A 14,080-nucleotide genomic window follows, 5' to 3' on the forward strand; every position below is an offset into this window, starting at 1 on the left:
CAGCGCCTGCGCAGTGGCGGACACCCTGCCCTGCCCCTCAGCCCAACCAGCGCTGCTCCCGGGCCCGGAGTGGCGCATGCGCAGAGCGGGACCTCCCCGCGAGCCCTGCCCAGGCTCAACTGGCGCGGGTCCCGAGCAGGCGTCCGGCGCATGCGCAGAGTTTGCTGCGCCCCTGCCAGGGAGGAGGGGAGGGAAAACTTCGAAAACCAGCAGCTCCCCTCGCCCGCCGCGCAGACCGGCCTTTAGCACCAACTTGAATTGCTGGAGGACGCAGACAGGAAAAGAAGCGGGAAAAGAAAGGGTCGGGGGCAAAGTTACAGCTTCGGGGCCCCCTGAAAATGGCTCCCGTGGTGTGCAGCGCTGATGGCACGGCGCGCAGGCGCGTTAGTTCCGGCAGGGCCGCGTGCCCCGAGCGCTGCGCGGTGACGGCTGGGACCGACGCTCGGACGCGCCGTCGAGGGCGGTGCCGCCGGCAGGAGTCCGTCTCCTCGTTGTCGCTGACGAGAGTGCTGCGGGCAGGCACCAGAAATCAGCCTGACTAAGGGACGTCCTGCGTCGAGGCAGCGGCGTTGTTCGAGCCGCCGGCCCAGCCCTTTGGTGCCGGTTACGGTTCGCTCCTGATCCAGCGACCAAACAACGCTCACGCTGACAAAAATGATTTAACAGCTCTGTTTCACCAGTACTGTAGGGCAAGGATAGGGAACGGAAGAGATTTTAACAGGTAGAGTTTGACTCAAAGGACGTTTTCTACCAGTTTACAACCATTTGAGTAAGTGTCCTCTGTTCAGTCTACACAGGCATTTGATCTGGGATCAGTTTACTCATGAGTTACTCTTGCGAGTAAGTGCTCCCGGGCAGGCGTCTACACATGCTGGTGAGTGGGAACAGATTTGCTACTCATGGCAGCAAACTGCTCCCGCTTCCTAGGCCCTGCTGCCACCAGGGGAGCTCTAGGCTTCCCACAGGTGCCAGCCCAGGGAGCACCAGGCCAGGAGACAGCTGTCAGGGACACTATACCTTGTCCCCAGGGGCTGCCTGCATATGGGGGGGCAGGGTAGGAACAGGGAATTCCTGGCCATGGCTCCCCAGTCAGGGGCGAGACTTGGAAAGAGCTGCAGGAGGGGCAGGTCCCAGCTCCCTGCTCCACCCCACTGGCAGATTAGGGCAGGGGGCTGGGACCTACCTGACCCCTGAAGCTTTTTCCAAGCCCCAGACCTTGGGGAACAGGCGCTTCAGCCTCTGCCAGCAGGGAGCTCCCGAAGCCAGCTCCATGACCACAGGGCCCATGCTCAGACACCCTGATCTCCCAGCCCAAGCACTGCAATCCCAGGGCTGGCACTGGGAGATCCTTATCTCCTAGCACCAGCTCCATGATGGGATGGCACTGGGAGATCACAGAATCATAGAAAATGAGGGTTGGAGGGGACCTCAGGAGGTCATCTAGTCCAACCCCCTGCTCAAAGCAGGGACCATCTCCAACTAGATGATCCCAGCCAAAGCTTTGTCTACAGGTTTTGAAAACCTCCAAGGATGCAACTGCCACCACCACTCTGGGTAACCTGTTCAAGTGTTTTACTACCCTCCTAGTGAGGAAATTCTTCCTAATATCTAACCTAAACTTCCCTTGTTGCAACTTTAGACTGTTGCTCCTTGTTCTGTCATCTGCCACCACTGAGAACAGTCCAGCACCATCCACTTTGTAACCCCCCTTCAGGCAGTTGAAGGCTGCTATTAAATCCCTTCTCAGTCTCCCCTTCTCTAGACTAAATAAGCCCAGTTCCCTCAGCCTCTCCTCAGAAGTCACGTGCCCCAACCCCTTCACCATTTTTGTTGCCCTCTGCTAGACTCTAATTTGTCCATATTTCTGTAGGGGGGGGCGCAAAACTGAACGCAGTACTCCAGATGTGGCCTCACTTCACCTGCCCTGCTGGCAACACTCCTACCAATGCAGTCCAATATGCCACTAGCCTTCTTAGAAACAAGGGCACACTATTGGCTTATATTCAGCTTATTTTCCACTGTAACCCCCAGGTCCTTTTCTGCAGAGCTGCTGTCCACCCAGTCAGCCCCCAGCCTGTACTGGTACATGGGATTGTTCCGTCCTAAGTGCAGGACTTAGCACTTGTTGAACCTCATGAGATTTCTTTTGGCCCAATCCTCCAATTTGTCTAGGTCCCTCTGAATCCTAGCCTTACCCTCCAGCATATCTACTACTCCCCACCACCTTAGTGTCATCTACAAACTTGCTGAGGGTGCACTCTATGCCAACTTCCGGGTTGTTAAAAAGACGCTGAACAAAACTGACCCCTGGGGCACTTCACTTGATACTGGTTACCAACTAGGCATTGAGCCATTGATTACTACTCTGAGCCCAATGCTCCAGCCAGCTTTCTATCCACCTTACAGTCCATTCATCCAGCCTGTACTTCCTTAGCTTGCCTGTGAAAATGCTGTGGGAGACTGTATCAAAAGCCTTGCCAAAATCAAGGTACACCACCATCTATAGAGCCAGTCATGTCATCATAGCAGGCAATCAGGTTTGTCAGGCATGACTTGCCCCTGGTGAATCCATGCTGACTATTCCTAATCAGCTTTTTCTCCTCCAACTGCTTAGAAATGGATTCCTTGAGGATCTGCTCCATGATTTTTCCAGGGACTGAGGTGAGGCTGACTGGTCTGTAGTTCCCTGGATCCTCCTTTTTCCCTTTCTTAAATATGGGTACTATGTTTGCCCTTTTCTAGTCATCCAGGACCTCTCCTGATCACCATAAATTTTCAAAGATGATGGCCAATGTCTCTGCAACCACATCAGACAATTCCCTCAACACCCTTGGGTGCATCTCATTAGGCCCCATGGACTTGTACACATCCAGCTTTTCTAAGTCGTCCCTAACCTCTTTTTTCACCACTGAGGGCTGCTCACCTCCTTCCCAAACTATGCTACATGGTGCAGTCTGGGAACTGACCTTGCCTGTGAAAGCTAAAGCAAAAAAGGCATTGAGCATTTCAGCCTTTTCTACGTCCTCTGTCACAAGGTTGCCTCCCCCATTCAGTAAGGGACCCACACTTTTCCTGATCTTCCCCATGTTAACAACATACTTGTAGAAACCCTTCTTGTTACCCTTCATATCCCTCGTTGGCTGCAACTCCAATTGTGCTTTGGTCTTCCTGACTTCATCCCTGCATGCCCAAGCAGTGCCCTTATATTCTTCCCTAGATATTTGTCCAAGTTTTCACTTCTTACAAGGTTCCTTTTTGTGATTTAGTTTACTGAAGAGGTCCCTGCTAAGCCAAGCTGGTCTTTTGCCATACTTGCTAGTTTTCCTGCGCATCAGGATGGTCTGTTTCTGCTCTCAGTAAGGCTTCTTTAAAGTACAGCCAGCTCTCCTGAACTCCTCTCCCTCTCAGTCTGGCTTCCCAAGGGATCCTGCCCATTAGTACCCTGAGTTTGCTGAAGTGATCTCAAAGAGAGAAGTGTCTCCCAGTACTAGCCCTGCAACCAGCAGGAAGCGGGCTGGGAGCTCCCTGCTGCCAGAGCAGGGGAACATTGTTCCTGCCCAGGCTTCAGTGGTAGAGCCCACCTCAGCAGCAGGCAGCTCCCAGGGACAGGGAGCAATCTCCTGCCCCGTGGTGGACAGCTGACCAGGAGCAGATTTGCTCCCAGTCAGTCAACACACGTGCTACTGTGCTGTTACTAATCAAAAGTAAATTTGATACTTGCATTTGTAGGTAGCAAATTTACTCCCGATTAATGAGGTTTACTGCATAGTAAGAATGTACACATGTACACGATGCACACACTTATTTTACAGTAAACTAAGCTACTGTGCAGTTAAGCATCTTGTGTAGATGTGCCCAGTGCTTTGGAAACAGGAACATTTTCAACCCCCCACCCCGGGAGCTTTTTAACAAGATGTTAGAAAGTTATCACGAAATATGTGAGAAGCAAGGGTTTTTTTGGTAATATCTTTTATTGGACCAGCTGTGTAGTTGGGAAAGATGTTAGCCATGTTTTTGGGCACAAAAGGCCCTTCAGGTTTGAGAGAGCAGCTCTTTTCTGGGCACTTAACCAATGTGATTTACTGTATTTGAACTACAATAGTTAACTAGTATCAACTTTTCCCCATTATATATTTGTAATCTCATTAACCACTGCATAGCAGCATATTGGTACACCTGCATAAAATTACATTGACTTTGTGCTTTCGCACAGTCTTCCCACATGCAGCAAACTGCATAGATGAGGCCTATTTACTTTGGACTACTGTAATAATGGGTAATGATTGGGTAAAACTCTCTCAAAGTTAATTTTGTGCAGTGAATTGTATCTCTCATACAAGTCAACGTAACTTTCTACTGTGTAGTCTTCTAGGCTCCAATTTAACTTTGGAGCTTAACTTTAAGCCTATGTTCAAGTCCCATTGACTTCAAGTAGACTTCAGCATGCTCTCACAAGCTTTCCTAAATAAGTCTGAATGTATGCTTTAAAAGGATATTTTTATGTATATTCACAAAGCAAAAACACAGATCGGTACACCCACTTAAATCTCCCCTTCCCCCAAATTTTAGATTGAATACTAAACAACAGGACACGTTTTTCCTGTTAACTTATGCATAAGTTCCAATCATAAATTCATACATGCATATTAAAGAGTATATGCACGCTGAATACTTTTACATGTGATTTATATATTGTACATAAATTTATTTGCTGTAAGGCTGCTAATCCTGTATTTCTAACAAGAACTAAGCAGTTTTGTCAGGAAATAAGTACATAGGGTTAGCTAAAGACATGTTTTATTTATTCAAAATAATATTCAAAATAAGTATAAAAACAATCAGTCTTACGAGTCCCAGATATTTATCAGCCACTGAGTTCAGTGCACTGGGCTAAGCGCATCATAGAGTCTTTGTGCAGCCAACTCCACCATTTCCCGAAGGGCTTCATCATCTTCACATCCTGGCTCACATTCAACCGTCTGGAAGAAAAGACAGGTTAGAATAAAACACTCCTCTTAATTTATCCATCTAAAAGTTGTAAGTAAAAAAAAAAGAGTCAAAGTAGCAACAAGCACTGCCTACAGTAGCCGTGCAAATGGAAAGGAAAAAGTTAGAGAGATTTCAGCCTCACCAGTTTTTATGCAGTCTGTCCACACATACCAGAGTTCAGCAAAAGATTTATGTTAGTTTTGCTGAGAAATATCAAAACTAGGCTTGATTAGCCACTATTTTTGGAAACATTGAATAAAATAGCTAAAGGACTGTGAACTAAATTCAATTCAAAAGTTAAATATTAGCACACCACATCAAGTGACATTCGAAGGTATTTAATCTAATTTGTGACCACCCCTGCAGCGATATTTTTAGGCATAAACCTGGACTAGCATTGAAATGCGAACAACATAATTGCTTTTAAAAACTCAGTTGCAACCTACTCATGGTCCTGCAGACAACTGACAAGGTAAAGTGCTTATTTCAGAATAGAACCACTGCTTCTTACTAAAACAATTAAAACATTTTTTTTAAGGCAAAACACAGTAGGTATCTGAAACATGGCAGTTTAACTGAACAGAGAAATCCACTGACTTTAGTAAGTCCTTGAGTCATACTACTATAGGACAAGTGGCAGCAGACATTTATAGTGCTAGAAAACTTTTTTTTAAGCTTAGAAGACATCATATTCTCCCTGATAATACTAACTTGTCTGTTTTCTAAGACAGATACTCTTCCTGGCCAAGAGGGAAATGAGTCAAAGTCAGAAGCAAGTTAAAGGTATATGGATGGCTATCCTGCAGCAATGAGACCTATAGATAAACCCATCAGCACAGTCACTGAGCTCCATCATACATACAAAGATGTGAAATGAAATGAGATGCACTGTGCCCATATCTGAATCCAACCCTATATATAATGTTTAACATTATTAAATAAAGCCTTATTTTTTAAGTAGTCACATTTGGTAATTATCAATTTCTTTTTAGTTTAACTGATTCCGAAACTTTTGTTTCTAGCAAAAGAGAGGAACCAGGTAAAAGTTAGATCAGGGGAACAGAAATTAAGAGACACTGGCATGGCTTGGAAATAGTGAGGCAGAAGGCATGGTAGATTTGCACCTTACAGACTGACTGAATCAGAGATGTATGGCATGGGATTTGGCAAACCTGAGCTTGTGAAACAGTGGCTCAAACTCTCCCATCACGTTTTATCTACACCAGAAAGTGACAGACATGATTAACAAGTTTAATCAGTACAGTATTTTATTATGTAATATTAAATGCAACTGAAGGCCTAACATAGGCAGGGATAATTCTAAACATTAGTTCTGATTCACACAATCAATGTCTTTTTTCCAGTGCAGACAAAGCCAGATTATAACAGAAAAAAGTTGCCATCATACCTACAAAACCAAACCTTCCAAGTACAGATGCAGCTTGCACTGGTGAAGGAATGCTTTTTTTTTTTGTACAGCTCATATCTGGCCAGCGAGCAAACTAAACTATGCCAGTAAGAATGCATTCATGCTACTATAATCAAGTCTATGTAAGGGTTTTTGCCAATAGAGAAATGTCAAACAAAATCATTCGAGTCATCAGGTGTACCAATATAAGTAGTGTTCCACATTCTTGGTTTTTACTGATTTTCACTGATAAATTCCCCAATCTTTTTTTAAGTCATTTGGTTTTTACTGATTTACACCTGTTTTTCAGTTCAAATCCCTGCAGGTTGACAGGTGGTTAACCATTTGTTCCCAACACCACTTCCTTGTAGTATGTCCAGGTATATCATCTTCACAAAATAGCCTATCAACACATTCTAATCAACAGAACAAGGAGCAATGGTCTCAAGTTGCAGCAAGGGATGTTTAGGTTAGATATAAGGAAAAACTCACACTGGGAGGGTTAGTAAAGCACTGGAACAGGTTACCCAGAGATGTGGAATCTCTATCCTTGGAGGTTTTTAAGACCTGGCTAAGATGATCTAGCTGGGGCTGGTCCTACTTTGAGCAGGGGGTTGGACTAGATGACCTCCTGAGGTCCCCTCCAACCCTCATTTTCTATGATTCTATTAATTTTATTACTTAACCTAACTGGTAAAGTGACAAGATCTCTTTCTCTCCATGTGCATGTCTGACATTCAGGCTTTGTATTAAATTACTGAAGGATCAAGGCCATCAAACTTGCCAGACCAAAATAGAATGGGCTTTTGGGTTTTTTTGCATACCGCATGCCCCCAAACAAGACAGGTATCTTGCATTTTGTAGGTGGAATGAAGAACAAAAGATCTTCCCTTGAAAATACAAGCATGTATTTTGCAGGGAAAACAAACAGCTACAGTGGGGGAGAAGAAGGGGTGCATAACATACTCAGGTAAATATGGAATTTTTCCTTTGGAAGTGGTACACAATATTTCAGAGAATACTACATAGAAGTCTCTGACCTCTACTTTCTTGTCTTTCCTTGCCTAGCTGCACCTAGCATGTAGTACAAACAACAACAATCAATAAGTTTAACTACACCTACCCGAGTTTCCAATGAAATATTTGCAGTCTTTCCATCTACAGCGACACTTAGAATGGAGCCTTCTTTTCCACTTACACAGTCCTCTCCAAACATGTCCCTAAAACAGAGGCCCATAATTATAAAAACATAGCCAAATGGCAAACTAGTTCTTTGAGTAATTATCTTTGGTTTTTAGATTAATTCCTCAGCATAATGTTTCTCTGTTTTTAGTCACTGAATAAATCATTAAACTTTAGAATTTTCCTGCGAGGAATTACTACTGTATTTTCTTGCATATAATCCTCCCCTCCCCCAACCAACTGGAGAAATTTGAGGGGGGTGTGAAGGTGTGGATTATATGATGTGTGAACAGGGCTCTGCACAGGTTCTTGGCACCTGCCTGGAAGGAAGGGCAGAGCAGTGGCAGCATTAACTGCTGTGGCTCTGCGAATCTTGGCAATTAACACTACCACTCCTGGTAGTACCTGGTAGTACTCCTGGTAGTGGATTGCACCTCTCCAATCCACATGCTGGACTGGGCCTGTGTGCAGGGCTGATCTACAGCCAGACCCAGTGCACCAAGTCCAACCTGGTACATGGTCCTAGACCTTGCATGCCGGGGTCAGATCCTGCATATTGGCTCCAGAACCACCTGCCAGGTTGGACCTAGTGTGTTGATGTCAGGGCCTTGTGCCCAGTCAGACCTGGCATATCGATCTGGGACTGCAGCGCCAGGTCAGACCTTCATATGGCTCCAGAGCAAGTGCATGGTCCTGGACTCGGCATATGGTCCTGAAGTCAGCATGCACTGGCCCCAGACTTGGTGTGCTCTTGGGCTATTTATCCCCAGCACAGCCTATACAACATGCAGAGCTGGCAACAGGCTTGGCTTCCTGCCTGCTGCTACTCAGGTGTTTACACAAGGTAAGATCTTACCAATCAAAACAGAGATACAAAATTAATGTAGTTAAAATCACATAAAATAATCGGTTATGGCTTAATTTTCAGAGATACTGAGTTCCCACAGCTGTCACAGAAGTCAATGTTCAGCATCTCCAATGGAAAAAACCCCCCAAATATATCATTGGTTCAATTTCTTAATTAAACAAACAGAATATATTACGTTTTATCCCTTTGCTTTACTTAGTTGCAGGGATCCACAGAAATTAACCTGATAACAATTTGTACAGCATTTTTTAAAATTATGGTGCAGATACAAATATGTGAATGCAAATGGTAATACACAGATAACTATGTCCCCATAGGTCATAAATTTCATAACTCTATGTTATACTAAAACATCGCATATGCATGACAAACTATTAGCAATTCTAACTGATAATGTTCAACTGTGAATAATATGAAAAGCCAACTTACTGAAGCATAATCTCCAATCTCTTGCTATACACATCTATATCTACCTGTTTAGAAATTTTATGTATAGCAGCTGAAAAATAAAAGAGCCATCAATTACTTTTTGTTAATATTTGCTAGGAGGGAAAAAACAGTCCATTTAAAAGATGTGCTTCCTAAAAGTCTGCATGGCTTGCTTTATGGAAATTTATAAATATGAACAGAATCTTTACATGATAAAAAAAATACTAAGAGAAGAACTGCATTTTAAAGAAAGGCTGAAACCTGTAACTGGAACAAATGATCTTATCTATGTTACTAAATTCAACAGAAAGTCTTAATTTTAATCAGTTTCACTTTCTTTTTTCCTCTAATACGTGACTACACTTTCTGGTGTCAAGCTAGAACACTTTTGGTTACAGCTATGCATAGAATACTTAAGGCAAAACAAGAATTTCTACTTCAAATGTTAGTAAATGGTGTGGCATCAACATCCCTTGGATTCGCTAGCTGAAATTTTTCACAAAGTAGACATCAAAACAAAAATATGATGCTATTTTAGACTTAGTTTTGGTACTGCTTCATCGATATACAATGCTACTGCACCAACCTTACTTTTATGTGCTTGCTTGCTCTCTGTGGGGTGTATGGGGGAGGGAGTTTCACTTTGGTTACGTGGTGTTTTTTGTCGCTAACATGTATTTCATGCTCAGCCTTTGGGAGGGCCACATACTTTTGCACTTTCACCATTTGTTTTTAAAATGTGTATAATGAAGTGTTAAATAGTCAAAAGTCTCTCTCTCTCTCCTCCTCCCCATTCCCTAAATTGATCCCATTTAAATTCAGTAGAAAGATAAATAAAAATAGGTCTGCTACTCAGGCTTTTTATTTAAAAAGGATAGACTAAGAAATTAAGAAAATTAGTTTGTAAAATCAACTGAAGAACAGAACGGCCTAGAGACTTCAAGTGCAGTAGAGTTTTGGAATCTCTAAATCAAAGTACAAAAACTATTTAGAATTTGCATTATGGGGAAGGGGAAAAATTCTTGTAGGCCAGGGCTCCAGACTGAACAGGATGAAAAGTCCACCTCAAAGTGGTATCAAGAATAAACAGAAATTATACAAGTAATGGAAAAAAGGGACTGATGAGCAAAAGAAAACACCTACTATGTTACAGGTGGAAAAGTGTAGGGGTAAAGTGAAATTTGCCAAACATCAAACTGAGTTAGACCTTGCAAGAGAAATTAAAAGAAACAGTAAAAGCTTCTTCAGCCATATAAAAAAAATACAGGGAAGTAGGGCCACACAGTAAAGAGAATGTGGTATCAAATAGAATTAGTTATTAAGACACCCTTAATTAAGTCAGTATTTTACCTCAGTTAATAACAAAAATATGAGAGAAAAAGCACACACACACATGCATGGACACACAAATAAATCATCCAGAATACAAATAACAGTTACAGTATTATAGTCTTAACACTAGTTTTCTTTGTTTATATTGCCATGAGGGGAAAATAAATATTCATATATGTATGGCATGGTAAATCACACAGAAATTTCAATTCTGCTAGGGTTTTGTGTGTGTAAATCACTTAATCTATTAAAAAAACCAAATCTGACTACTAATAAAAAACAGTAACCATTTCAACAAAACATCAAAACATTAAAGAAAAAAAGGCAAACACCCCCCCACCTTCAAAATCTGTTGAGATTTTTCCTTACCCTCAGTTAATACCAGAGAAGTTAAGGTATGTTAAGCATTACACATACATACATTAATCTAAATACCTTTCTGTATTTTGGGATTGGACTGAACTTCCAGGATCACTGTTGTCACAGTGTCTGCATACATATCATTAGCAGGATTTGCCACCCACTGGAAAATAATAAAAAGATTATGCTCGGGCAGCAGTATACTCAGCACCAACTGAAGAATGCAAGCTAAAAGTGTCATAATACTCAGGGAATTATCTTGGTGCAAAACAGAACTTTATGTATTAAAGATGGAGACATGTAGGAATTCCCTACTGCTTCCCCACCATGACTTATTCTTAGGGCCAAGAGGCCTCCTCCCCCATGCTTTTCCATGCTTGGTCACTGAACTCACTGAAGAGATCACTCCTGATTGAACCCAGATACTCCTCCTTTAAGAAAGAAATGTGGGTTTGGCATTATTTCCAACTACTATTTGTCATAAAGAAAAGGGTGTAGAGCCTGAAAAGGGGTATTTAAGTCTGAATTATTACTTTTAAAGTGTTTTTACACTTGGTGAAACAGATAGGCAAGGGCCTTCCATAAAGGAAGGTGTTACTAAAGACTCTAATACTAGCAACAAGTACAATAATGCTTACAACCAGTAGTGTAACTTGGGGAGGGCGGCTGGGGCACCAGTCCCAGGCACCAGTGTTGTAGAGGTGCCAGAATTGGACCCCCATCCCCTGCAGTCTGCTCCCTGGCAGCAGAAGCAGCTCCATAGCACCGCTTTCACATCAACAGAAACCATGTGCATGGATATTGCTGCTCTTGTAGGAGCAACAGCCTGGGTGGGCAAATCATGCTGTAGCAGCAGCAGCATGGACATTGTTTTTGGAATCCCTAGTGCCACACCACCCCAGCCCTGGTGCAGGCCTAGCGTAGGGAAAACTCAAGTGGCTCCCTCCTCCTCTTGGGTGCTCCCTGAACCCTTCCTTCCCCTGCCGCGTCCCTCCTGCAGGGTTCACCCAGAGTATAAACCCTGCTCACTAAACCTCTGCTTATATCACCCAACATCTTGGTTGTCTGACTACAGTAAAGCAAAATAAAAAGAAATTGACACCCAGTACATAAAATGTGAGAAGCAAGGATGTCTTGGAGTGATGCCTTTCACTGGACCAACTGCATAGTTGGGTAAAGTTTGACAAGCTTTCAAATGCAAGAAGAATTCAAGGTGTTCTTCATCAGGTTCTGCATGTCTTGCATTTGAAAGCTGGTCTAAATCTATTCCAACTTTGCTGTGAGTCCAGTAAAAGACACCACCTTAACAAACCTTTACCTCTCGCATAATTTCTGACATTACTCTTACACTACCACTGAATAAAATGACATATCAATGCAGGATGACAGCTCAAGGGAAACCATACCGGTGCCCTTATACACGTAGGTCCCTACCCAGCAGAAGCAATTAACAAGCCTACATTTAACTCTGCACTGATGCTGCCATCTATAACGTTTTGTAGAAACCAGGTAATAGAATATTTTCCTCCCATTCCACACCTACCTCAAGTACCACCATGCCAGGCTCCTGGATCACAGTAATATTTTTGAAAACCTTCAAGGCTGGCTTTTGCTGGACTTCTATTTCTTCCACATCACCTAAAGTTGAGCAGGTATATTTGAGAAACCAGCAGTGATTTAAGCAGATGAAAGGACTGAAAACCCTCCTGTCCCAGAGGGGTTTAGACTTAGGAGGTTGCTTGTAGGTGTAAACAAAACCCCAAATATGGTGCTTTAGTTTAAACTCGGCAGGTTCCCAGGTGAAGTCCCGCACATGCCCAAAAAACGCAGCATGTTACTTCAACCTGGCTCACCCAACATCTGTAAAGTTTGGGTGCTTTAGTGGGGCTTTTTTGGTGCTTTATCTAATAGCTGATTGAATTAGCTTTAGTTAAAAGCACCAAAAGTCCTGCCGAAGCACGCAATCTGTACAGATGCTGCACAGCTGGGTTGAAGTAACACGGGGCTGCTTCTGGTAAAGCATGTTTTTTGTTTGTTTGTTTTCTTAAATGTCTGCAAGCAGCTAGGTAGCCCTATATAATGCAATCTATCTTTTTCCCCAGTGATGTTGCTTCCTTTCAGTTTTTAATGTTTAATATAGGTTATACTGGCCATTTTAGTTGTCATACCCCCATTACTTCCCCCACTGCTGTGGCAGGGAAAGCAGAAGTGGGGGGTGAGGAGCCAGGCCCCTGCCCTTACTCCCCTGCCCCTTGGGCCCCGCCACGCATGCCCCTCCACCACCTGCCCCTCCATGCCTGTGTCTGTTTCCATTGCCTGTCCTCAACCTCCCTGCTCCATGTCTGTGACTAGCCCCCAACTCTGTCTCCCCCAACCCTGCTCTCCACTACAGCATGACCTCTCATGCCTTGCATCCCATGCCTGCCCTCCCACTCCCTGCCCACACCCCTCCTCACCCTCTGCTCCAGCTCTGCAGTTACCAGCAGCACAGCTTCAGCCTGGCCCAGCCCCTGCTCCTTCCTGCAGCCTGCCTCTCCCTGTGCCTGTTCCCCCTCCCCCTTTCTGCTGCAGCTCAGCCTCAGCTCCAGGGCACTCCGTAGCAGTGGGGTCCCAACCCCTGGCCAGGCAGGGTCAGAGCTGGGGGGCCTAGAGCTGGAGCAGAAGGTAAGGGGGCAGCTGGAAGCAGGGGAGCAGTGGGCTGTGGGCCAGGCTGCAGGTTCCCCTCATCTCCCCCACTTTCTCCCAAACCACATGCTCTCTACCCTGCCAAACAAGCTACTACAGCCCGGAACAGGCAGTGGCTCAGCTCTGACTTTAGCCCAGGGCCAAAGCCAGTGCTGAGCCACTGCCTGCTCCAGGCTGGCATCTGAATCCAAGACGAGCTCCCCCACCTGGGAAGAAAAACTCACTTGGATTTGAGTAAATATGGTAAGTGAGCAGAGAGGGATAAGACTACAAATGCTACGATCCCAAAGGAGTAAACTATTTATTTGTGCATAAGTTGTAGTGGCAGTTTAGGAGAGGCTTAAGACATTTAATTACTAGGAACAGGTTGAAAACAATTAAAGACAGTATCAGGTAGGTTTTGATCAATGAACTGGAAGTGAAGGATCTTGACTTTATAAATCTGGGTAGGGGTTGTAGGAATCCTGCATTTTCCCAGGCTCATTACTTTACATTATATGCACAGGAAAGTTTCACCAAGCCCACCATGTTTGTACCGTGGCTACATCAGGAACTGTAAGAATCTAACAAAAAACCTTGAAACATACAATGTGTTATGGCACACAAGTTGTAAGAGTAAAGCAAAAGCTTTCAGTCAGATTTCTTCAAGAAACACACAGACACACACACACTTAACCACCGTCTAAAGAAAAACAAAAGATCTTAAACATCTTTCAAACCATACCTGTGAGTTTCTGCAGCTGGTAATAAAGCAGACTGAAAGGGCCAGTATATGGAATGGCTTGTGTTTGTGTGACGGTGCTCATTGCCAAATCAGTGTAATCTGA

At 44.0% G+C, this 14,080-nt stretch overlaps 1 protein-coding gene across 2 annotated transcripts in view; it reads right to left on the reverse strand.

The window, feature by feature from the left end:
* Positions 1 to 4,780: 4,780 nt before the first annotated feature.
* Positions 4,781 to 14,080, reverse strand: part of CPSF3 (cleavage and polyadenylation specific factor 3) — a 38,945-nt gene continuing 29,645 nt past the window's right edge. For both annotated transcript variants that reach the window (XM_006018407.3, XM_025197596.1), the window contains 6 exons: positions 13,978 to 14,076; positions 12,112 to 12,206; positions 10,644 to 10,731; positions 8,877 to 8,946; positions 7,521 to 7,617; positions 4,781 to 4,979 (listed from right to left, as the gene is read on the reverse strand). In XM_006018407.3, coding sequence (XP_006018469.1) covers positions 4,878 to 4,979; positions 7,521 to 7,617; positions 8,877 to 8,946; positions 10,644 to 10,731; positions 12,112 to 12,206; positions 13,978 to 14,076 — 551 coding nt within the window. In that variant the 3' untranslated portion in view covers positions 4,781 to 4,877. The remainder of the gene's footprint in view (positions 4,980 to 7,520; positions 7,618 to 8,876; positions 8,947 to 10,643; positions 10,732 to 12,111; positions 12,207 to 13,977; positions 14,077 to 14,080) is intronic.

This window comes from Alligator sinensis, unplaced genomic scaffold, assembly GCF_000455745.1.
Source record: "Alligator sinensis unplaced genomic scaffold, ASM45574v1 scaffold866_2, whole genome shotgun sequence".
In the NCBI taxonomy this organism is placed as follows: domain Eukaryota; kingdom Metazoa; phylum Chordata; order Crocodylia; family Alligatoridae; genus Alligator; species Alligator sinensis.